At 42.8% G+C, this 22,795-nt stretch overlaps 1 protein-coding gene across 1 annotated transcript in view; it reads left to right on the plus strand.

The window, feature by feature from the left end:
• Positions 1-22,795, plus strand: part of KIT (KIT proto-oncogene, receptor tyrosine kinase) — a 54,344-nt gene that overhangs the window by 6,790 nt on the left and 24,759 nt on the right. Inside the window, exons 2-5 of the mRNA XM_030492708.1 lie at positions 11,820-12,059; positions 15,410-15,688; positions 19,101-19,237; positions 21,833-21,992. Of these exons, the coding sequence (XP_030348568.1) occupies positions 11,820-12,059; positions 15,410-15,688; positions 19,101-19,237; positions 21,833-21,992 (816 nt within the window). The remainder of the gene's footprint in view (positions 1-11,819; positions 12,060-15,409; positions 15,689-19,100; positions 19,238-21,832; positions 21,993-22,795) is intronic.

A 22,795-nucleotide genomic window follows, 5' to 3' on the forward strand; every position in this document is an offset into this window, starting at 1 on the left:
ATGGACTAGTTGCTTAATTGAGTCATACTGAATGAACTGAAATAAAGAAATAGTTTTCTCTGGACCTGCTAGGAAGTGCCAGATACCAAAGGCTGGTTTATTGCTGCAGCACAACCTGCCTAGAGGTGCTCAGCTACGGACTTCCATGAATTCAGTAGTTTGATTGTCTTTAAAATGTTGGCAGCAAATGTATGGCTTGAATAACTTTTTTTGGCTTTAATTTTTTTAATGATTAGAGGAGTTGTAAGTTTAAATTTATGTAATTGTATTTTCAAGATCACTGTTGAATATTTTTACTTTTTAAAAGGAAAATGTGCATTATAAAAATGCTACATTAGTACTTTTAATGTAATATTAAATATGCAGTTTAATAGGGTATTTTTACCTGAAGTGGTTCTGTTCGTATGCCTTAGATGCTCTTCTGCACTAGGACCTGGTACTGAGGCATTCATTTTCTGCGGCTCAGTGACTGCCTGATTCTTTTCTTTACTTTTGCTGCTTCTTTGTTTGCTTTATATGTCATAGAAGTGCTTTCTATGCCTGAATGAACATAACTTTTTAACTTTGAAAAGAAATTATGTGATCTTCAACAAAATAAAAGCTTCCTCCCAGTAGTGTTCATTGTAACACAAGCTGTTGAAGTTTCCTATTTCATAGCACGTCTGACTTCCAGGTATTATACATAAAATTGCTGACTCTGCAGTAATGCTAATTATCATCATACCTAGGATTTGAGGTATGCAGCACAATAAAAGAGGTCAAATGGAAGAAGCAGAAGAAAACCCTCTGTGTCTGGTCTCCATACATAAACTAGATACTATCAGAAGGGATGCCGAAATGGCATTCCATGCTTAGGCAGGTACGCAAGCTGTGCTCACAGCACCATGCCCTCTTGTATATCTCTTCAGGGGTAGGAATAAAGACCACTTTTTCAATAAGCATCTACCTGTATGTATGCCATGTATACGCAGTTTGTGACAGGGCTTATTAATAAACTAGGAAATAAACTACAATTTTCAAGCAAAATGTACAATTGTGACTTCTGCTGATGTTGGAGATTAAGTACAGTGGCTGAATTATGTATCTCCTTGTGAGAAGACTGAGGAAATTAAACTGGATTTTCAAAAATACATCAGAATATCTGTATTTAAGGCACTTACAAGACAATATCAGTGACAGATCTTGCAAGGTGTTAGTGTAATTACCTGAGGTGAGATTTGTTCACCCAAGGAGGTTCTAAAGAACATGCTGATGAATCCTCCAGAAGTTATCCTAGTTATAGATTCAGAAGGCATGTGCAAAGTATATACTGCCCCCCACCCCCATTAAAAATATGTTTATTAGATTTGGTATTGTCTGTAAAGCCATGCTTTTACAATAATTTTTTACCAACATCTTCGTAGCAAAGTTTGTGAGCTAGTTAGACAAGGGAAATCTAACTTACTGCAGGTTTATTGAAAATCACTGAATAGATGGGGTTCATTATATGGACAAATATGGAAATATTCCCAAAACTGCTTCTTAAATGGATCCGTGTGCCATGTGGATGCATGACATGGGATGCAATGAATTGTATTTCAGTAACAGAGCTATAGAAATGCTTTAGCTATCTTTTTACTAAACCCAGCATTTTTCTCATGAGTCTGTCAGTTCTTCCAGTGAAGGAAAAGAGAATACAAAGTGGTATGGACATAAAAGATAGCTGTGTCTTTTCTGCAAAATTTGATGACCATGTTTATTAATCTGAAAATCTGGTTTATTGCTGTAATCTTCTAGGAAAAAATACTGAACTAAATATCTGGAGAAAGTGAAAACCAGCACTTCTCTTTGTGGTATTTAATGTGGTCCATCATAAGAGCAATGATAACATAATTATGCAATTATCGGTATATTTTCCCCTCTGGAGACCTTATGCAGATGATTACCAGTGCACCTTTTAATGAAATTGCTACTATTTGATAAAATTACTGCCAAGACTTGAAATAATTAGAATTCGCATTGCCAAAAGTCTTACATCTCCTTTCTCAGTTGAGCCTTTTCCAAATAGGCATTAATTCAGATTGCAAAACGATTCACTGTTCTGTAGTTTTCTCATTTCTCTTCATTAAAACTACCTTTTCGCTGCATTTCAGAAAACACACTTTCAAGCCCATGTTGCTCATTACAAGGAACATTCATTCAAAATGGAAGTTGAAAGATACTGCACCTTTAATGTAAATGTCAGCAGAGAAGTGAGGAGAAAAAGCCATTAAAGGAATAGACTGGATGCATGACAGCTGAATTTGAATACACTGTGCATTAATGTGCTTTTTCATTCCTGCTAATCATTCTCCATACTTACTTCATAATTTGTTTATTTATGTGTCTAAGAGCTGATAAAACTAACTGTGGGAACAGCTGGTTAATAAGTAATTTTTGAAATTAGAGGGAAGAAGGCAATAATTCAGTAGGCGTAAGGATCAGTCTAAATATATAAATCTCAGTGCTGACAAGTGTTGTGGCAAACAGTTTCAATCTTTATGCAAATCCTATTTGTGTGTGTATACGTACATATATAGTTGTCTGTCCTCTGTATTTTTTTTTTTTGGTAAGAGTTAGCAGGTAGTTGTTTTAAGCTTAGACCATTCTAAGTTTAAAAAAACTTTGATAGGTCAGTGATGCTTTGGGTTTGGTTTCGTTTTACAAGCAATTTACATTGCTTGTAAATTCCTTCTGTGGTGGGAAGTTCGGGTATAAGAGACCATAGTGTGTCAACATGCTGTAATAAAATGAATTAATCATCTAGAACAGGTTGTTTCTCATACTGTTTCAAGATAAGTGTCTTGAAGGCTATAGTCCATATAGTGCTCCTTCAAAAAAGAAACTCCAAAAGAAGAGAAAAAGCCCTGAAGCCGTGACTTGACAGAAAAAGAGGATTCAGAAAGATACCATACCCAGCCATGGAAAGAAGTACGGTGTTTGATCTTGCTGTGGTCATTTAGCACGTGTGCTAAACTAGAATTATATTGTTACATGTCTGCCTTTGACACATGCCTCTATTAGCTGCAGAGTGAGGTAGCCAGTCAGAAAGGGCAAGCTGCTTGGCTTTGCATGGCTGGAGTTTCCTTGCCCCAGCAAGGGAAAACAGAGTGGCTGGGGGAAGAGGAAGGAGTGTCTGTGTCTCTGGAAGGTGCAGTTACTTCCCCTAGCCCCCTGTCTTAAAGGAGGGTTGCACTGGTATGTGTAGGGCAGCTCTCACATGTTTGTTTTGGAAGTCAGGAGCAGAATCTGCTCTGCTAAGCCTCTTTCTGAAATAAGGAAGTACAATTAGCTACATTGCTAATTGCTGCGCTCATACCCTCTGCAGGAGGATCTGCTGGCTTCCACCCACAGGCAGGGGATCAGCCCAGGTGATCATGCTTGTCCTGCCTGAAGATCCTGTGAATGTCTCTCTTGGAGAGTGGGATGTGCGGGGGCCGGAAGCTGGCTGGATTTGTCTTCTTGCCACCTGCTTCTGATGCTGGCTGTTTCTGATTAACCACATCTCCTTCAGAGGGGTGCATAACCATTCTTTAGGTGTAGCTGGCTGTCTCCTCAGACACCTGACCTGTTTTCCCTGCAAGGGGTAAGCAACAAGTGCCTTTTACTTGTCCTGTGGAGTGCCGTTCCAGGGCGTGAGTGTTTAGTGATGTATGTCCATGTGGAGCAATCCCAAACCATGGAGCTGAAAGCTTCCCATGGGGTGTCACTGCAAAGAGGGGCGTCTCAGCCACAGCCACTGTCCAGCTGCCTGTGTGGTTCCCCATAGTCATGCCTCCACAGAGGATAAAGACAACCTTTGTTTCAGTCTCCTTCCACTTCCTCTCTTGAGTTTGCCATGGATGGGAATTGGCTGGCTGGCTCCATACTTGCTCTTTGTATTGGGGGATGCCTGTTTCTCCTTCACGCTGCTTGCAGATGGAGTTGGCTTGGCTGTGCCTTTGAGTGCTGTGCTGGTGAGCTCCCTCCTCTTGCCCTTCACAGTGCCCTTCCTCTGCCCCTTTCCCGTTCAGGGTGAAGAGTGTATGGAAGTCAGGGGAAGGCTGGGCGAGAAGACAGTGGCTGCCCTCATGCAGCTGGGTAAATGTCAAAGTCCCCACAAATCCTCTTCCCTGCTTAGTTTTCTGCTTAGTAACACACAGCCTTTGAGGACCCAAAACTTCAGAGCAAGCACGAGCACAGGAGCTCTGCATTTCTGCTTGGGAAACATGCAGTGTTTAAAGAGTTTGTTGGTTAGCAGATAGCACTGACTCTGTTAGATGGGTTAGAAAAAAACCACTTAGTTCTGCAGGGAAGCCTAATCAGTCTAGACCCTGTAATACATGCCCAGTGACAGTTAAGTTACTTTTCAGTCGCCAAGATGAAGTTGGGGCAAAGGAGCTGGTCAGTATTTCCTCTCAGCAAGGATTTGTGGCATTTACATATGACAAGACTCTGTGGCGCTGCAAGGGACAATCACGTCCTTTTTCTTTTTTGGTCTATTTCTTTGAGGAAGACACTAGCATGGGTGTTGGAATGGTTAGTTTCTTTTGTGAAGTAAGAGGCTATACTGCAGGCCGCCTTTTCCCCTGCAGCCTAGCTGAAATGGGATATGATGTAGCTTTCGGATCGAATCACTTAAAATTGACATTTGCTATTGCAGAACTTTTCATCTAGTGTAAGGGAGAGTGTCTGCTAGTGAAGTGGAACAGAACAAGTAAGCATGTGATAGCATCTTTGAAAAATCTGGGAGATTTTATTCATCAGAGTAAATGAAAGTAATTTCAGTGTGATTAACATGAAAGTTTGACACTTTATTTGTTTCCTTAGGGCATGAAATGTCAGGACAAAGAAAATATAATTGAAAAGGTCTGAAATTAATCTCCATCATAGCATATGTCAAGTGTCATAGTGGATTTAACAAGTAAGAGACAGAGTTGGAAGGGCAATACCTTTCAATTAGAGCAACTAATACTGTAAAGAAGACCTGGCAGGCTTCTGGCTAGGACTTTAGCACTGGTGTGAAAGAGACGGTTTTGCTTCTGCTTTCCTTTCAGACTTGTGGGAGATTTGTGTGTCTGAAAACATGTTCATTTTTCCAGCAGCATTGGGTATGCTGAAAGAGGATATTACCTCCCTGCAAGCCATGTCTTGCAGATATCCCCAGACCATTGCATCTACAACAGTGCCACTACTTTAACTGATAAAGCATATCTCTTGTTTCTGTTCTCTCATGTTGTTGTAGATGAGAAACTGAAAAATGCGGTGACCAAGGTCTGCATGATAGCACTTGAAATGATCCCAGTGCCCAGAATGAACAGGCTCTGAAAAGAAAGCAATCTAATTGTATCCAATCACCGCAATCTAAATGAAAGTCGTGGACATTTTGTCCCTTGTAGTTTAGCTTCTTGGTGCATTTGTCACAGAAAGACGTTAACTGGTTTAGAAGTCATGGTCAGGATCAGGTCACAGTCAGGTCATTGTTTTCATTGTGCAGTTTGTACAGCTTACATGGGGACTGCTGATGACTATGAAGGTTATGGACAACCACAGTGGGAGGAGGCAGAAGATGAGAAGAGCCTGCCATGCCCTTACAGTGTGTCCCGGCCCTGGGAGAGCCAGGGAGAGGGATTGCTCTTGCTGGGTAGCAATGAACCTGCTGTTAGGTGGCTGCCACTCTCTTGGGCTGGGCAGAAAGGCTGGTGCTAGATGTGGGCAGGGTGTGGCTGCACTTCGGAGCTGTGCTGTGCCTCTGTCCTGGGCCATGTTTGAGATAAGTTTTGTGTAGAAGGGTGTGGATAAGACGCAGGGGTTCTGTGTTTTTCTCTGAAAGCAGAGAAAGCAATCTGTTGTGTTTCAAAGCTGCCACAAACTTCTTGCTGCTTTTAATGTTTAGATAAGAGTTGAAAGAGGAAGCAACCGCAGAGGGACTAACCTGTTGGCCTATGGTTGTGCAGGAAATCTGTGGCAGAGCTGGGAATAAAATCCACAGAGCTTGACTCTTCATCTTATTCCATGGCAGTCCCACATCCTTTGTTTGCTTGGCAGCTGGAGATGGTTTCCAGTTGCTTGTGAGCATGATGTGGACTTGCACCTGATGTGCTTTTCCGTGCTACAGCAGCGTTGTAGCTGAGGCTGAGAAGGTCCAGCATAAACTGTATTTTTTTTCCCAGGACAGTGCACTCCTTAGCCAAAGCTTTTTTTGTTTGCACATCCCTTAATTGTTACAGGAACATTCTGCTGTCCTTAATCATATCCCTGCAATTTGACCTGCATTTCCTATCAGTATTATCTAGAGCTGTTTCATTTTCTAATTCCTCCAGCCTGGTTTTCCAGATGTTCCTGCTGCATGCAAAAGTCACAACTGCTGTGCTCCCCCTCTTTCCTCCATCTCCCTTCATTTTTAGGGCTTAGGAAGCTGCTTGTAATATATTCATACATTCTGCTTCTTTTTTTTTTTCAGTTACCTAGTCTTGTTCACGAGTGATCCTGGCATTGTAGTTTTTAGCTCAGATTTGTTATCTTGCAGAGAGAAGCTAGGGTAGTGGAAGTGACTCTTTTCGGACATCCAAAATGGATCTTGGGCTGTCCAACTCTGAACTTTGCAAATGTTTGGGGTTTTTTGTTGTTGTTGTTGGTATTTTGCTTGTTTGGGGTTTTTTTTAATATTTTTAATTATAAAGTATTTTTCGTTATCAACATATTTTGTTAGCATATAAGTACCTGCTAGTTGCCCTAGCGGTCAACTCTAGAGGATCATCCAGAACCCCAGTGTGGTACTCTGTCTACGCAGTGTATGGGGAGTGTTGACTGGCAGTGGGATCCACAGCATGTGACCAACAGTGGGATCATCTGCCCCCACTAGCCTGCAGGAGCCACAGTGGCAGAGGATGGGTTTCCTCTCTTCCCCTTGTCCTGTGGGGTCTCTGTGGTCGGGTGGGCTTCACTGAGGTCCACCTCCTTTTCCAAGGTATAAGGAGGTAGAGGGTGGGGCATGCCCAGATAACAGAGTAAGGATGCACACTCACACCTGGAAACCGTCAGTGGAGGTGTGACAATAGGTTCCTCCATCCTGTGGCTCAGAGAATTTACAATCCCATTGATGACTGGTAAAGTCTAGTCCTGCCTGAGGTGAACATGGAGCCCTGGGAGGAGACAGCAGATGGCATATCCTGTGGGGTTTGGCACTTGGGTATCTCTTACAATCCCTGGCATACGTCCTGCCAACAGAACCAATTCCCAAATTATTAGTGTTAGTGTCATGATTATGGTTATGTGCTTATGATTGGTGTTCCTGGAGTGCACAGGACCAACAGTGGGCCTGGAAGAGCCCCATCATGCCTCAGGCATGGAGCAGTCTCGGATGCGAGGCGTTAGCTCTCTGAGGAAGGATCAAGAGATAGCAGATGGACATATGCTATGGGGATTAGTACACTGGATTACAAGTTGTTGGTTAAACTCGCAGATTTCTGTTAATTATTCCTTCAAAAGGAAAATACAAAGTCATTCCCATCTTTCTAGGCACCATTTTAATTCACTTTTAAAGGCAGCAATATTCAGGTGCATAATACCACGCACATCTGTTAGTCCTTGCTTTTACAACCTGTTGTCCTTGTACCGCCATACTTTTCTTGAAGATACATTATTTTCAGAAGGCAAAAAAAAACCAAACCCAACCAAACAACCCTCTACATTGTGGGAATTCTTTGCACAAGGCATCAGTTCAGTTTGTAAATTGTTTTGCTGAGAATTTGTAGGCTGCATAAAAGGAACCATAGCAAGATTGTCTTGAAATCTGAGTATGGTTTCAACTGGAGTGTTGTGCCTTCTGTTGTAGAGTGCCACTGTGCTTGTTCCCTTTGCCTTTCTTTGCTCTGGTACGTAGCATATTTCTTGTGCCTATGGATGGAGTCATGCTCTGCTGTGTTGTTTACCACCTTTAAAGACTTTCTAAGAACTTGCTAGGTAGTACTTATAGTAAGTGGTGCAAAATTTTGTGCTCCTAACCTGAATAAGTGCTAGTGGAAAGAGCAGGTGAAAGTCACAGACATTGCAAAAAATGTGAAATCATGTTTTTCGTAATCTCTCTAGCAATTATTATTTCCGGGATGCTTGTTTATATGTTGTCACATGAGTTTGTGTAGAGGATTAGTGGACCTCATGTGGAAAATATCCAGTGACGCTGGAAGAAGCAGATGCTGGTGGACTGCCTCTTTGGTTTAGTACTGATAAATAGATGTTCATCCAAGGGACATGGGGAGAGAACAAGGGCTCCCTCCAAAACCCAGAACACAAACCAAGTAATTGGACTCTGCAGGTGGTCTGAGTGTCTGTTGCTTCCTGCTCTGTGGTGGATTTGTCAGGAAGAGGAGCAGTTACCTAACCTGGTCTTAATCCAGTATATACCTTAAGAACAACTAAAGCTGTGAGATGAATGAATTAAGTCTGGAGTATATAACCTCATCCCAACTAATTATCCGATTGTTTTGCTTGAACGTCTGTTGTTATCTGTGTGAGTAGGGAAATTCAGCCTCTGAATGGAGACATAGAGTGTGTTTTTGAATGCAAGTGATGTTGGCTTTTGAGAAATATCCCCTTCCCTGGCTCAGGCATTGCTATTATCCATCCAGTCCAACTGTGCAATACTATGCTCTGAATAAGAGGGGAATGGATGATGGTTATTTGTAGGACTAAAGAGCCAGACTTCAGAAGGGGAAGGGTTTGTTGCTGCAGCACCTGTCCGTATTTGCACACATCAAAATGATATGGATAGTTTGACAGATCCACACTCATTTAGTAGGTTGACTACGACACTAATCTATGCTCTGGAACCTCCAATGTGTCCCCTTCCTCTGCAAACCTATTGCTGATGCCCTACCTCTGACCTTCACACACCCTTGTGCCATAGGGTTGGCTGGTTAAATGGGTTGGGAAGGAGAAGCCCAGTGCCCGGCTGCGCAGAGCGTTACAGGCCGGTTTTGTCTGGGCAGTTTGGAGCCTACAGTTACCCCGTGTGTCATTAATCCACTGTATAAATACCCAGGAGGGAAGCGTAGGGAGCGGTTCAGCAAGCCGGGCTGGCTCGGCATTTCCTCAGGGGCAAGTAAATGAGGTTGTTCTCCACGTAGCTCTGGGGCTTTTGAATGAAGTAACCCCTGGGAGCAGCTAAGAGCATGTCCCTGCTGAGGTGTGTGTGTGAGACAAAGGCTGCAGTGAGGTCTGGGGAGGGAGCATTCCCTGACCGTGCACACATGTAGTTTGTGCACTGGAAGCTTCTGTTGGCTGCAAGGGCACTTGTGTTCACACAGCCAAGGTGTCCCGTTGGGTTTCTGTTGCTGAAAGCAGTGGGGCAGGGGCAGGGGCTGTGTTGGTGGTTTGTGCTTTCAGAGGCATCCAGGCATCAGCGATGCTGACCCAGTGGTGCTGCCAGGGCTGCTGCTGGAGGATGGGGTGCACGACTGGGCCACTGGGCTGGTGTGCTTCCCCTACTGCCTGCTCTGTGCTGAGGCCAGGCCATCACCAGCATCTCTGTGTGTGCTGGTGGAGGAGGGCTGCCCTATTGTGTAATGAAACACTCACTGGTGTTTGCTCTATGGTAGGGATTATGTGACCTACCCGGTGCCATGCTCCTTGGTGGTGGCACAAGGTGGGCTTCAGGGTCCATCCCAGCCTGGCTACACAGTACCTTCCCTGGCAGGGCGCAGGCTGAGAACTTGCTGCCAGAGAAGAATGTCCTGATCTTCTCCTTTTGCAGCCTTCCCTGACTCATCTGAGAACCGAGTGCCAGAGTGGGTATACCACACTGCGCTCTTGCTGTATTATGCCACTCATGTAATGTGTCACTGAAGTACCCTGTGGTCTGTGGGAAACAGCAGTCAAGTCTGCCAAAGACATTCCCAAGAGACCACCTCAGATGTCTTTGTCTTCTCCTGTGCCAAAAGTTGCTGGCTCTGATCCAAGGGGTTTGTGAATCAGAGGTCTCCTTGCCTCTAACTTGCCATGAGGCACTTCTGTGTCCAGGGCAAAGGGTTTTTCCAGCTCTTCTGCCTGCTGAGCCACTGCTGGCTGGGACCTGTGCTCCTGAGACCTAGGACTTTAATTCTCCATGTTTGAGCTGCTGTATAATAGCTCAGGTTCACACCTGCACTTTGAGGTAGCAGATTTGAAATTAAAAGTGGGGCTTTTCCTGCCTTTTTCTGGCAATTATTATTTCTAGGATGGTTGTTTATGCGTTCAGTCATGGAAGTGTATATGCAGGGTTAGTGGACCTCATATGAAAAATTTCTGATAGCGCTAGAAAAATGATTGCCTGTTTGGTTTAGCACTGATAAATAAATGTTCATCCGAGGGACATGGGGAGAGAACAAGGGCTCCCCCCAAAACCCAGAACACAAACCAAGTAATTGGACTCTGCAGGTGGTCTGAGTGTCTGTTGCTTCCTGCTCTGTGGTGGATTTGTGAGGAAGAGGAGCAGTTACCTAACCTGGTCTTAATCCAGTATATACCTTAAGAACTACTAAAGCTGTGAGATGAATGAATTAAGTCTGGAGTATATAACCTCATCCCAACTAATTATCCGATTGTTTTGCTTGAACGTCTGTTGTTATCTGTGTGAGTAGGGAAATTCAGCCTCTGAATGGAGACACAGTGTAGTTTTGAATGCAAGTAGTATTTTCAGTGGCATGACTCTACTACTACATGTGGCTGTTGTACAATCTTGTACAACTAGGCTTCGCATGAAAGGGACATTGGCTAACAGCACTGTTATTGTAAGCTAAGGATTACTTGTAGGACTGAAGAGCTACTCTGAAAAGGGAATTATTTGTTTCTGCAAGACCACCCCACTATTTGCGTATGTTTTTCTGATGTTCAAGTAGGTCCATAGTAGTAAGAATTTATCTGCATTTTCAGCTATGAGCTCCATTTTGTAGGTTCACTAAGACTTTACATCAGGGTTATGCTAACTCGGCAATCCCCTGTTTGACTTTTACCTTATTTGTGGAGCCAGAGAAGTCTGAATGTGCTTCTTTCTCCAAGTATCGAGTATAAGTTGGGAATTGTGAATTGAAGCTGCTAATTTTATACAGCTTTATTCTCTGAGAATTTTTTAGAAGTTGTGTTATTACATGGTCAGTGAAAAAGAAGCTAAGAGGTTGTTTAGAGCGGCTTTGGTGACTGCGAGATTGGTGTCTTGGTGAAACTAATTTGATAGAGTTGGATGGAAGCTTGAAGAATATTTTGCATGAAATTGGGAGGTAAGAAATGATGAACTGGCACTTCAACTAAAGAAATAAGGAAGTATGGAAGAATATACGGATGCCTTCATTAAACTGGACACTTCTAATCTAAGACTGTGAGTGGAGTTTCTGAATACATGAGAGAACAGTTAAAAAAAGGTAACTGTTAAGCAAGGAAACTTTAGTTCTTGGCAACATATTGAGTAAATGACAAAGAATGATTAAAAGTGCTGCCATGTAGAATCAGGCTCATATGTTCTTGAATTTAATTTTTAAATAGCTTGGGTCTGTTCCCATTCAAAAGCCAAACCATTGCAGAAATGGGTGCATCTGAAATGAGTTTCAAATGGTTTTTTAAAGGCCAGTTTCTATCTTCAGTGGTTACTTGCTGTTTGTGCCAAAAGTCTTACAAGCCATAAGGTGTCAGTAGAATTGCACAGTGCCATTGCAGCTTAGTGTTTTAAAGAAATAACTCCCAAAATATTCACTGCACATATACAACTCTAAATAACAATTTTGCTGCAGAAAAAAGGGGAGTGTTGTATTGAAAGGCATTGTATTTTGTGCCTTTTTTTTTTCCCCCAGGTGGTTCACTGCCCTATGAAGAAGCTTCACTGGTTGTGAATAAAGGGGAAGAATTAAGGTTGAGGTGCAACGAGAATGGACCTGTGACTTGGAATTTCCAGAACTCGGACCCATCGGCAAAAGCAAGGAGTTCCAATGAGAAAGAGTGGTACACCAAAAATGCAACAGTCAGAGACACGGGGAGATACACGTGCAAAAGCAAAGGGAGTATTGTCAACTCTTTTTATGTTTTTGTTAAAGGTAAATATCAATTAAGGCATTATTTTTGCTTTCCCTCTCTTTCCCACTTTCAAAATAATAGGACAGTAAATGCTGGAGGAGGGAATGAATTTGACGAACAAAGGGAGAACAGAGTCTGATATAAGGAATCATCTTCCCTGGCCAGTAGAAAGAAAACTCACAGCTTTGCTTGCCATGGCCTTTGTCATGAGAGCAATGTTCTGGATGAGTTTCTCTTTACATCCATGTTTCTTGTGGTGAAATATACCTGAGCTGCCTTTCTAGAAGGTAGCCAAGTGACCTGGCTCAGTTGTATGAGTCAGTTGTACAAGTCAGTTGTACTGTGAGGAAGCAAGCAGCACATATAAATGTTTTTCTAATTCCATGCTATTCACTAGTATGGAGTCATGTAAGGTTTGGCCCCAAGCACTTGATTTATTGAGATGGTTAGCTAAAGGATTTGGCTTTTTGAGGCTGCGCGCTAAGGGCTTAAGCCAGCAGGCAGCAATGATTCCTCTGCCTCCAGCTTCTGATCTACCTTGTGACTGATCAGAAGTGTCCCACTTGGGAAAAGAGTGCCTCTGCTCTGACACATTTTTGCAGTCCTTTATTACCCTGTTTCTTTGTTCAGTGTTGTCTTCAGATTTTTTCTCATCTTTTGTTGGCTCCTGGTCTGTGGCTTTGTCAGCTGCCCTCAAGCTGACAGTGTACCAATCCTAGCATTCTCTTTTCCTTTCCAAGGAAGTTATTTTCCTGCTTTTCACATAGCTCTGGTAATCTTTCTTCCCTGTTGATGGAAAAAAGTCCTACAACATCCACCTTTTTGCAGACAGCAGTCTTTGTCCAACAGTGGTTGTCTCAAAGAGCCTCCTCTGAGCCCTGCCAATCCTTTGAGACTTAACTGCAAGATTATTTTCCAAGACAGGGAAATACCAGCACAGCACAATGAAGGGTATTTTCCCAAGGGAAGATATCTGACATAATAACCACACAGTTTAAAGAATGCTCCTTTAACTGCTCCGGAGTTGTCCAAATAGCCAGGCAGCTACCATGGATGAGTTTTTTTGACCACCTGTGTTTCTCTGAGACTATGGCTAAAGGAAATCTGGCATGTATTCTACCTAAATGTGACATTGTTGACTTTATCTACTATGACTGTTTTCCTGAAGGTCATGGTAATTATCCCAGACAGCTGTGATCATAGATGTGTTTGTGCCTTCCATCACATGACTCCTTCACCTCAGGATAACAGGCAGCCCTCCCACTGAGCATGATTACCAAAGCATCAGAGTTGTGTGGCCCTTATGCAATGTGTTGTTAATTTCTTTGTCTTAATTGTGTGAAAAATGTGCAGCCTTCACTTTGACAAGTTCCTGGAAGAAAATGAAGTATGTTTGTGAGGTTGGCCATCATTTTGCAATTGTCTTTGGCGTAATGTCATCTTACATCACCCTGAAGATGCTACCATGAGCTCAGCTGCTTGTGATGCTGCCACAAGTACCCCATACACTTTTTGCTTGTAAAGCTGGGCATGGAGAACAGAACCAAGAACCTTGATCCTGCTAGTCCCAAGTGGCACATAAAGTGATAGCAGCTCTTTATCCCTTACGCCCATCTGGATCTACTAAGAACAAATTTTCCATGCTTCTGTGACCAAGGATGACACAGTATTGACAGACAGTAGGTGTATACCTCTCTCAGCTCTCTGCTTTGGCAGAAAGTGTTGGTGTTGCATCTATAGAAGCAGTTTGTGTCCCTATTCAAGCAGATTTAGTGAAGATCAAGCTAGTTAAGGACATCTACATATACAAGAAAAATCTCTTGATTTTGATCTTGATCTCAGGTCTTTTTTCCCTTGGGAAGCCATACTTTCTTCATAGTGAAGATATCTTGGCTCTGTCCATATTGGAGAAAAAGTGGACTGAGAGGAAACCAATCAACTTAGTCTCTATCAGCAGGGATAGACACTTAGGAGCTTTTCCAGTCCATTCTCTCTCACCCCAAGAGTGACAGCTATTTGTGGTATTTCTCTAAGTATCTCCGTGTGCAAAACGTCACACTTTGGTTCTGTTCAGATACGCTTTACTTTTTCATTTATTATTTCTACTTCTTTACTATTTCATTTATTTCATCTACTTATTTCATTTATTAGTAGTCTCCATCCTCTAGTTCCAGACTGATGCTTCAAAGCTTTTAGTTTGTGGGCGTATCTTGGGTGCCAGTATCAAATGAGGTTAAAACTGCACCCTCACTCTAAGCTAGAAACCAGCCAATAACTTCTCTGTTTAGTGATGAGCACCCTTTGACTTAGTATTTCCTAATTACTTCTGCAAATGTCCTGTGCTTCATTTTCAGACTAGTGCTTGTCTTAAACCAAATGCATGTTGTCCATATTCTTTTCCAAATTCTCTCAGTCTTCCTTGTTAAGTCATGGTTTGTTGATCTCTAATCACTCAAGTTGTATGAAGCCAATTTGCAAAAAAAATAAAACTTTTCCCTCTGTTTCTGTATTTCTAATTCATGGTACTCTGTAGGGAGGGCAGATGGGAGCTGAAATAAGCTTTTACAGAGTGTCACCACACCATCTTTTATTTCTGGCCGGGTTCTTAGCATTTCAAGGTCATCATGTATCTTGGGCTTTAACTTTAGTTGTAAAAGTATTTAAAGTACTGTATGTTTGTGTGCTGGAGTTGGCTGATGAAATGCTTTAGAGAAGTTACCCTGTGAAGATTACATGATGATTTTTCAATCAGATATGCTGTTTATATGCCTTTTTTTATTTATATATTTTTATTAAGGAGGCTAAAAATAACCCCTGTTTTCAGGGAGGGGAAAAAGAGAGAGAAGTTCTTTGGTGCTTCCTCTGGTAGCAGTGTGTGTTCTTTTAGATTATGTATTTTACAGAAGTGAAAACCATAATTTAGATGCTTTTCAACTTCCATTTGCTCGTAAATTTCTTCAAGATCCTCCTGTGGGCATGAAACCTTACAGCCCGGCCACTAGCTAAAAGCAAATTACTGTTAATGGTCTGTGAAAATCTGTTTACTGTTATTGGAGGTGGAGGGTGGAGGTTTTGGAGCTAAACAAAGCAAAAAAAAAAAATCTCCCATCTCTGAATAAAAAAGCAGTAAGATTATTTTTAGTGCACATGATTCTTTAGTGTGTCTTGAATGCTACTGCACATTTCCTGTTGTGCTGCTCTTCTAGGACAAAATTTAATGTCTCTTGGTAAACATGAATTGGGTAATAGTTGTTTTTACTGGCTGAATATAAAACTTTCTTTGATATAAGTGCCCAACTGCAGAGTTAGGGTCATCAGAAGTTCCCTATGCAATGTCAGCTGCTCTGACAGGTCTTGTGTTTGTTCACAGATCCAAATGTGCTCTTCCTTGTTGATTCTCTCATCTACGGGAAAGAAGACAGTGACATCCTGCTAGTGTGCCCACTAACAGATCCAGATGTTTCAAATTTCACACTGAGAAAATGTGATGGCAGACGTCTTCCCAAAAATATGACATTCATTCCCAATCCCCAGGAAGGCATCATTATAAAGAACGTGCAGAGGTCGTTTAAGGGCTGCTACCAGTGCTTGGCCAAGCACAATGGAGTTGAGAAGATATCCGAGCACATTTTTCTGAACGTGAGGCCAGGTAACACAAAAATGTTGCCTTCTTGTAGAGCACCTGATTTTACTCTTTGCTTTCCAGGAGCTGATAGGAAGTGCTGTGAAGCCTTGCCTTTGTCCTGACCTTGTCATGGGGAGGCTGGAGGTGGTGGTCTCCTGTAGGGGGCTTTTGGAGCCTTCTCCTACTCAAAGCCAGAGATGCTTGCGCACCAGGGGATTACTCTGATGTCTGTGGCTGCTGACGGCTGTCCAAAGGAAAGTGGGGGCTTAGAAAGCTTGTTCTGGGCAAGTCGTGTTGGGGTACAGATTGATCGTGTGACACTTGGCTTGTGGCTGTGCTAAGCAGCTTTGGCCATCATCATGTTTGTTTTCTGTTCCTGGTGATTTCCAGGTGGTTTATTTCACCATTCTAAGTAATTTGGGTTGTGCTGTTTTGAGCAGAAACCCTGAGGTTTGGACAGGTTTCTGCAGGCAATGTGGAGATTTGGATCTGAATCACATGCCTGACTCACATGTCTGTTGCCCACAAGTGACACCAAGAGGAACTGATTGATGGCACTGAAGAAGAATGATTCAGTGGAGAGGCAGAGCTTGGAGGAGCAGAGGCCCCTTGCTTGTCTCCATCTTTGTGAGGATGGTCACAACAGCAATCATGTGCCCAGATCCTGATGAGGAGTGTGTTGTGGCTGAGCTGCCATATGCAACACTTAACTGATGGTGTACCTTTGACCTTCACACATACTTGTGCCATAGGGTTGGCTGGTTAAGTGGGTTGGGAAGGAGAAGCCCAGTGCCCGGTTGTGCAGAGTGTTACAGGCCGGTTTTGTCTGGACAGTGTGGAGCCTACGGTTACCCCGTGTGTCATTAATCCACTGTATAAATACCCAGGAGGGAAGTGTAGGGAGCGGTTCAGCAAGCCGGGCTGGCTCGGCATTTCCTCAGGGGCAAGTAAATGAGGTTGTTCTCCACGTAGCTCTGGGGCTTTTGAATGAAGTAACCCCTGGGAGCAGCTAAGAGCATGTGCCCGCTAAGGTGAGGTCTGGGGAGGGAGCATTCCCTGACCGTGCACACATGTAGTTTGTGCACTGGAAGCTTCTGTTGGCTGCAAGGGCACTTGTGTTCACACAGCCAAGGTGTCCCGTTGGGTTTCTGTTGCTGAAAGCAGTGGGGCAGGGGCAGGGGCTGTGTTGGTGGTTTGTGCTTTCAGAGGCATCCAGGCATCAGCGATGCTGACCCAGTGGTGCTGCCAGGGCTGCTGCTGGAGGATGGGGTGCACGACTGGGCCACTGGGCTGGTGTGCTTCCCCTACTGCCTGCTCTGTGCTGAGGCCAGGCAATCACCAGCATCTCTGTGTGTGCTGGTGGAGGAGGGCTGCCCTATTGTGTAATGAAGCACTCATTGGTGTTTGCTCCGTAGTGGGGAGCTGTGTGGCCAGCTTGGTGCTGCCATGCTCCTCAGTGGTGGGGCAGGGGATGGGCAGCGGGGGTCATCCCAAGTGTGGAATTTGCTGTGGCAAATTGAAGTCTTTTTCCTGGTGATTTGGGAACTCTGGTGCAGTGAATTTTAATGAATACTAAATTTCAATTAATGAGAAAAGAACAAAAGTTGAGTCAGTACAGCCATCTCTGGCATTCTCCTTTGGAGACAAAAATCAAGTCTGTTCTTGCTGTCTGTCTTGTTTGTTCTGTAACAAGGTTTTCTTTCAACTGGGTTTTTTTTCAGTGATGGCCAAAGAAATCAAGCAGTTAGTGTTTCTCTGAAATACGAAAATGCAAGTTGTACTACTGAAATATTTCAATTTTTTATGGGATAAAATCTGTACCTGCTCAATACAGCGGTCACTTCAGATGGGGGGTGCTGACCTGGCATCCATTGCCAGCCACCCACTGGTGGTGGGCCGTAGGTGGCCAGTGGGACCTGGGCACTATGCCTGTGTTCTCTGTTTGGGGGGAAGCACGAAGTAAGTGGAAGCATCTGTTGAAGGCCATCAGCAGCAGAACAGCATTGCCATCCTCAGTGTCGTAATTATGCTGCTGTAGTGTTCAGTCCTCACTGAGTTCACCAGGTAAAACTCGCACTTTCTGCTTGGGTGAGGGTTTAAATGCATTGGAGACCCTTTGGTGAGCGTTGTTTTTGTAATCCTAACTGGCACTCAGACCCCCAGGCTTCTGGCACAGAAAGGCGGAAGAGGCATCCATGAAAGAGAGAGCTGTACACGCGTACTGACGTACGCCAGCCCTGCTACAATAGCACAGGGAGCATTTATGTCCAGCCTTTCTCAAAACAGTGAGGGGCTTTATGGACTTAAAGGCTTTTTTTTTGTTGTTGTTTATAGATGTTTCTGGTGGGTGAGAACACAGCACGCCTTCTGCACCGGCTTCCTCCTGTCTCTTGGGTACTGCTGAATGCTGGAGGAGATTTTTATGTCAGCCTTTATATCTGAAGAGAGCAAACATGTTTCTTTGTTCTCTTCTGTAGCTGCTTACAGCAACATGAGGAAAACATTATTGTTAAAGTATGAATGGCAGAAAAGCGTGGCGTTTTCCTCGGTTTCATATAATTTACCTAAGACAACTACAAAGCCTGTGTCAGAGGCAGGAAGAGAGTCTGGAAGACCTTATCTGGTACATGTTGTATTCACAGTTTGAGAGTGAGTCTTCCTGCATAAAAGCCCTTAGTGGGAAGTTCACTGGAGTCTCATAAAGGAGGAAAATTTGAAGAAAAGGTTGAAGGAAACAGAAAAACAAACTGCAGAGGGAGCAGAGGAAAAGCTGAAGAACTTTGTGGAGATAAGAGACACATAGTCCTCAGATATACTTTAACTGTTGACAAAAGACACCTTGAAGCAGAACAGGGGTACAGCTAGCCCATGTCACCTACTCTTGGGTGACAAACTTGTCCGCAGCCTTGTCTCCAGCCACATTGAACTATCACTGTGAGCAGAGGTTGTGGTGCTTTCAGGGGTGGGTGTGCTGTCGTCTTTGAGCTGTACCTGTCGTTCCTAGCCTGTCCCATCAGGGGCTTTCAGGCACCTGTCAGACAGTACTTTTTGTCTGTAGCATTTTCTAATTCAGAGTTGCAGCTCATGCTAGCCTGCGGTTCTTCAGTGGCTAATCCTCACCATGTTTTCAGTTCCAGAGTGCAACATTTTAATCACTGTCATGGAATGAATCATCTTGTTGATGGTTCAACATCATTTGAGTTTCTTCATGCAAGTTGCTATGTTTTTGCATATTATTTAACTTCAAATGTAATTGAAGGGGGACTGAAGCAGAAATGTGCTTGTTGTAAGTGAACAACTGTGTAATATGTTAAATAAATTTGGATGCTTCTCGGAGGCCTGAAATTCTATTGGAAAGTTAATGACTGTTGGTTTTTGTCCCCCCCCTTGGAAGCTCTGAAGCTAATGAAATGTACACTTCTAAAATGTTTTCCAGTTCACAAAACTCTTCCTGTCATTACCTTATCCAAAAGCCATGAGCTTCTCAAAGAAGGAGAAGAATTTGAAGTTACATGCATAATCACGGATGTGGATAGCAGTGTACAAGCTAGCTGGATTTCTCACAGAAGTGCGGTGAGTTCCTTTAATTATATCATGTATGCCTCAGCACAGTTCGCAAACTCTCTGTAGATATTCACATACTTGTCTTGGATACCTGATGCTGTATCAGTTTGGATTTGTTGCATTTCCAAAGGTCCCACATCCCACAGACTGATGAAGGGCCAGCAACAACTGCCCTGTGCCCATGCAGGTGGCTGGGAGGAAAAGCATCTGCACGGGCTTTTCCCCCCAAGCAGAAATTAAAATTAAGCACTTCAATGTAAAGTTTAGGTGACCTCTGTTGGGCTGCCTAAATACGGAAGCATGGAGTACCTACACATCACATTGCAATCAATGGGAGCTGCAAATATCAACACATGGACTGCAAATTACATATTCTAGTCGTTATCATTAACAGTGAAATACGTGCTAATTAGCATGGAACTGTGTGTGACAGGAATAGTAGTATGCATTTGCAGGAATGATTAATTCATTTAAATTACATGGTGTGCCTTACTAACTGGGGAAGTTCTGAAAAATGAACCAGTGAACTGGCTTCTGTCTGTAGTGATAGATGAAGTTACTGCCTGCATCACCAAATTGAATTATTGGCAGGCTAAGTGCTCCAGGAGAGTTGATTACTGGCAGCATAGCTATTCTGCAGACGAGGGACAGAGAGATCCCCTCCCCTGGTCAGCCAGTGTGCTGCCAGCTCTGCCTTTGAAAGGAGCAGCAGGCACTGCGTTGTTTCTAAGGACGCTTCTTGGTCTTCTGGGTATACCCTGAAATTTCTATAAATTAAAAGCCCTAGTGAAGACCTGTTAGTGACTGCTGCCATACATGATCCCATGCTAATTGGCTGGTCTTTAACTGCTAATGGTGGTGACCAGAATATGTAATTCACAGTCCACATGTGTATGTGTGTATGGAAGAAAAGACTTCAGTGATGCTGTGATGTTTGGATAAATCACATCTCCTCGGGCAGATAGTGAACAGGAGGCCTGTTCCCTGGGGCTGGGTATGCCATGCTTAGCTAATCCACTGCCTCTGGCAAAACTGCTCTCGCTAAGTGCTTGTTGCTCCAGAAATCCCACCACGCAGCTCTGAAGGTTGGGGAGGTCTAAATGAAGGTGTCATGGGACATGCAGATGGGGCTTTTGGTTCTTTGCCAGGGTCAACTGCAAGTCCTTCATTTGAGAACTTAATTTGTTCCCTTACTCCCCTCCCTTTTCTTTGTTATGCTGCAATGAAACTGGGGCCTTCTCTTAAGTTTTTGTGCTTTCTCACTTTTCATTTTGTGAGTAAGAGCTATGAGGAAAATATTTTTGACCAAATAAGTTTGACCTTTCTGTCCTTTCTAGTAAATAGTAGGGGATGCTATCTTTTAAATATTGACTTTCAAATAAAATTTTGTACTAAAACAGAATACATTAAATTCATGCTTAAATAGATGCAGAACTACATTTGCTCCTCAATAGGTGGGAAAATCCAAACCACTTCTTCCTTGTATGACTGAAGTTATCACCACTTCTGAAAATTAGGAGACTTGTAAGCAAACACATTCATACAAAACAAACTTTATTTGTGAGTATTATAGCTCAGGAGGAATCAAAATTGTGTTGAGAAGATTAAATTTATCTAGAAGCTTTTGGAACCTCAAGAACTGAAATAATTCTATTAGAAAATTGTAACAAATCCAGGTCTGAATTTGGATTGTTCAATGTAAATGTATCAGTCTTTCCAACCACACCAAGCATTCTCACGAAAACTAAAGTCAAGACTTAAAGACATTTCTTTTTTCCTATGCATACATAAGCATAGAGTCGTGATATACTTAATGCTTTGAAAAGAGAATGAAGTTTCCACTTGCCTGTAAGATTAAGAAATTTAGATTGCTATGGACCAAGAATCGGAGTGGGTACCAGAGGAAGGATGGTGTGTAAAGCTTGATGCCAGCAGGTCTCTCTGCAGTATGTCTGTGACCACGAGGCGCTGCGGCCTCAGGCCATAGAGCAACCCAGTTTAAAATGAAGCTCCAGCACCTTAAATTCTCTCTTGTAATTCACTGAGAAGCATTGCAACCATTGGAGAGTTCACTGATTTTTAGGTACAACTTGAGTGGTAAACCACACTTCAGAGTTGCAGTGACTTTTTACAATAGCTGCAGCTTCTGAGCATTAGGAAAGTCAAGAGCCAGTGGCCATTTTGCAACAGCTAGAATCGTTGTTAGTGCAAATAAAACCTGTCAGTTCCTCACCATCATCAGCATTAGAAATGTAGACTGAGTGAGCTGGGTCTGACTTTGGGCACAACACCCTTTTCTACACACACACACATGCACACACGCACACACGTTCTTGCCTTACACTGGAGCTTGAGTAGGAAAAAAATTAGGAATAAGGGGAAGGGATAGGACTTAGGAGAGGACATTATCTCCCAAAGACAGCTGATCACACACTTGTTTTGCATGGAGAGATTCTAGTGACAGGTTTGCCGTGCTGGCTTATTATTCCAGTTTAAAGTTATGAATATTAATATAGCAAAGTTATAATTACTTCTATTTTTAATTTATCTAGGAAAGATGCTGCATACACAGTGTTTTAGATGTTAATTGTTTTTTACCGACAGATTGTTACAAGCAAAAGCAGAAATTTGGGTGATTATGGATACGAAAGGAAATTAACATTGAACATCCGTTCAGTGGGAGTTAATGATTCTGGAGAATTCACATGCCAAGCAGAAAACCCGTTCGGAAAAACCAATGCCACAGTAACCTTGAAAGCACTAGGTAAATAGTTCTTGCAGAAATCTTTACATTTCTGAGAGCAGGAGGTGGAAAGTGAGAACATTGGGAAGCCATCCCTTCCATCTCTCTCCTTGCCTCCAAATCTCAATGAGTAAAGTTGCTTTATTAAAAGGTTATTGCCAACTGGTACCATATGGGATGGCTTAGGAATTGTTGTGGCGTGGATGACTACTTTAATTTCTATAACCCTTTGCATGTTATTAGAATGTGATATTAGAACAACCATCCAACAGTGTTTCCATCTCTCTGGTTTGTCTCATTCTTCCTCCTTTAGTTTTAAATTGAATCCAGTCTTAACGAAGCAAGTCATTTACCTTTGCCTTGTGCTATCCCTACACTTAAGTAATTTGGCAATGCAGGCATGAAGCGTATCTTTAATACCTGCCTTCCAAGCACAGGAAATCTCACTGACATCAGCATGTCACTGTTTTTTACATAGAAGCTTTATATGTACTTCTATTTAAAATAATGCCGTAAGGAACGTTGCAGTGTGCATAGGCAGCATGAAATTGTTCCGGTGCTCACCCCTGTAGCATACCCACTATCCATCATTTCCACAGGTTTTGGATCATGTCCCTTAACACTGAGCAAACTCCCTCTCTCCTCCTGTTTAATAACAGGCTCGGTTAGAGTCTGCTGTATATTAACTTCGGTGACACGCAGTGCCTTTTGGATTTTAAAGCTGCTAAAACATATTTATTTGATAAATTAAGGATAATTAAGAACATGTTGGTGTAGTTAATAAGATCATTCTGAAGAAGTCTGCATACTTGGCTACAACTGTT

The sequence above is a fragment of the Strigops habroptila genome, chromosome 7 (assembly GCF_004027225.2).
Source record: "Strigops habroptila isolate Jane chromosome 7, bStrHab1.2.pri, whole genome shotgun sequence".
Classification (NCBI taxonomy): Eukaryota; Metazoa; Chordata; class Aves; order Psittaciformes; family Psittacidae; genus Strigops; species Strigops habroptila.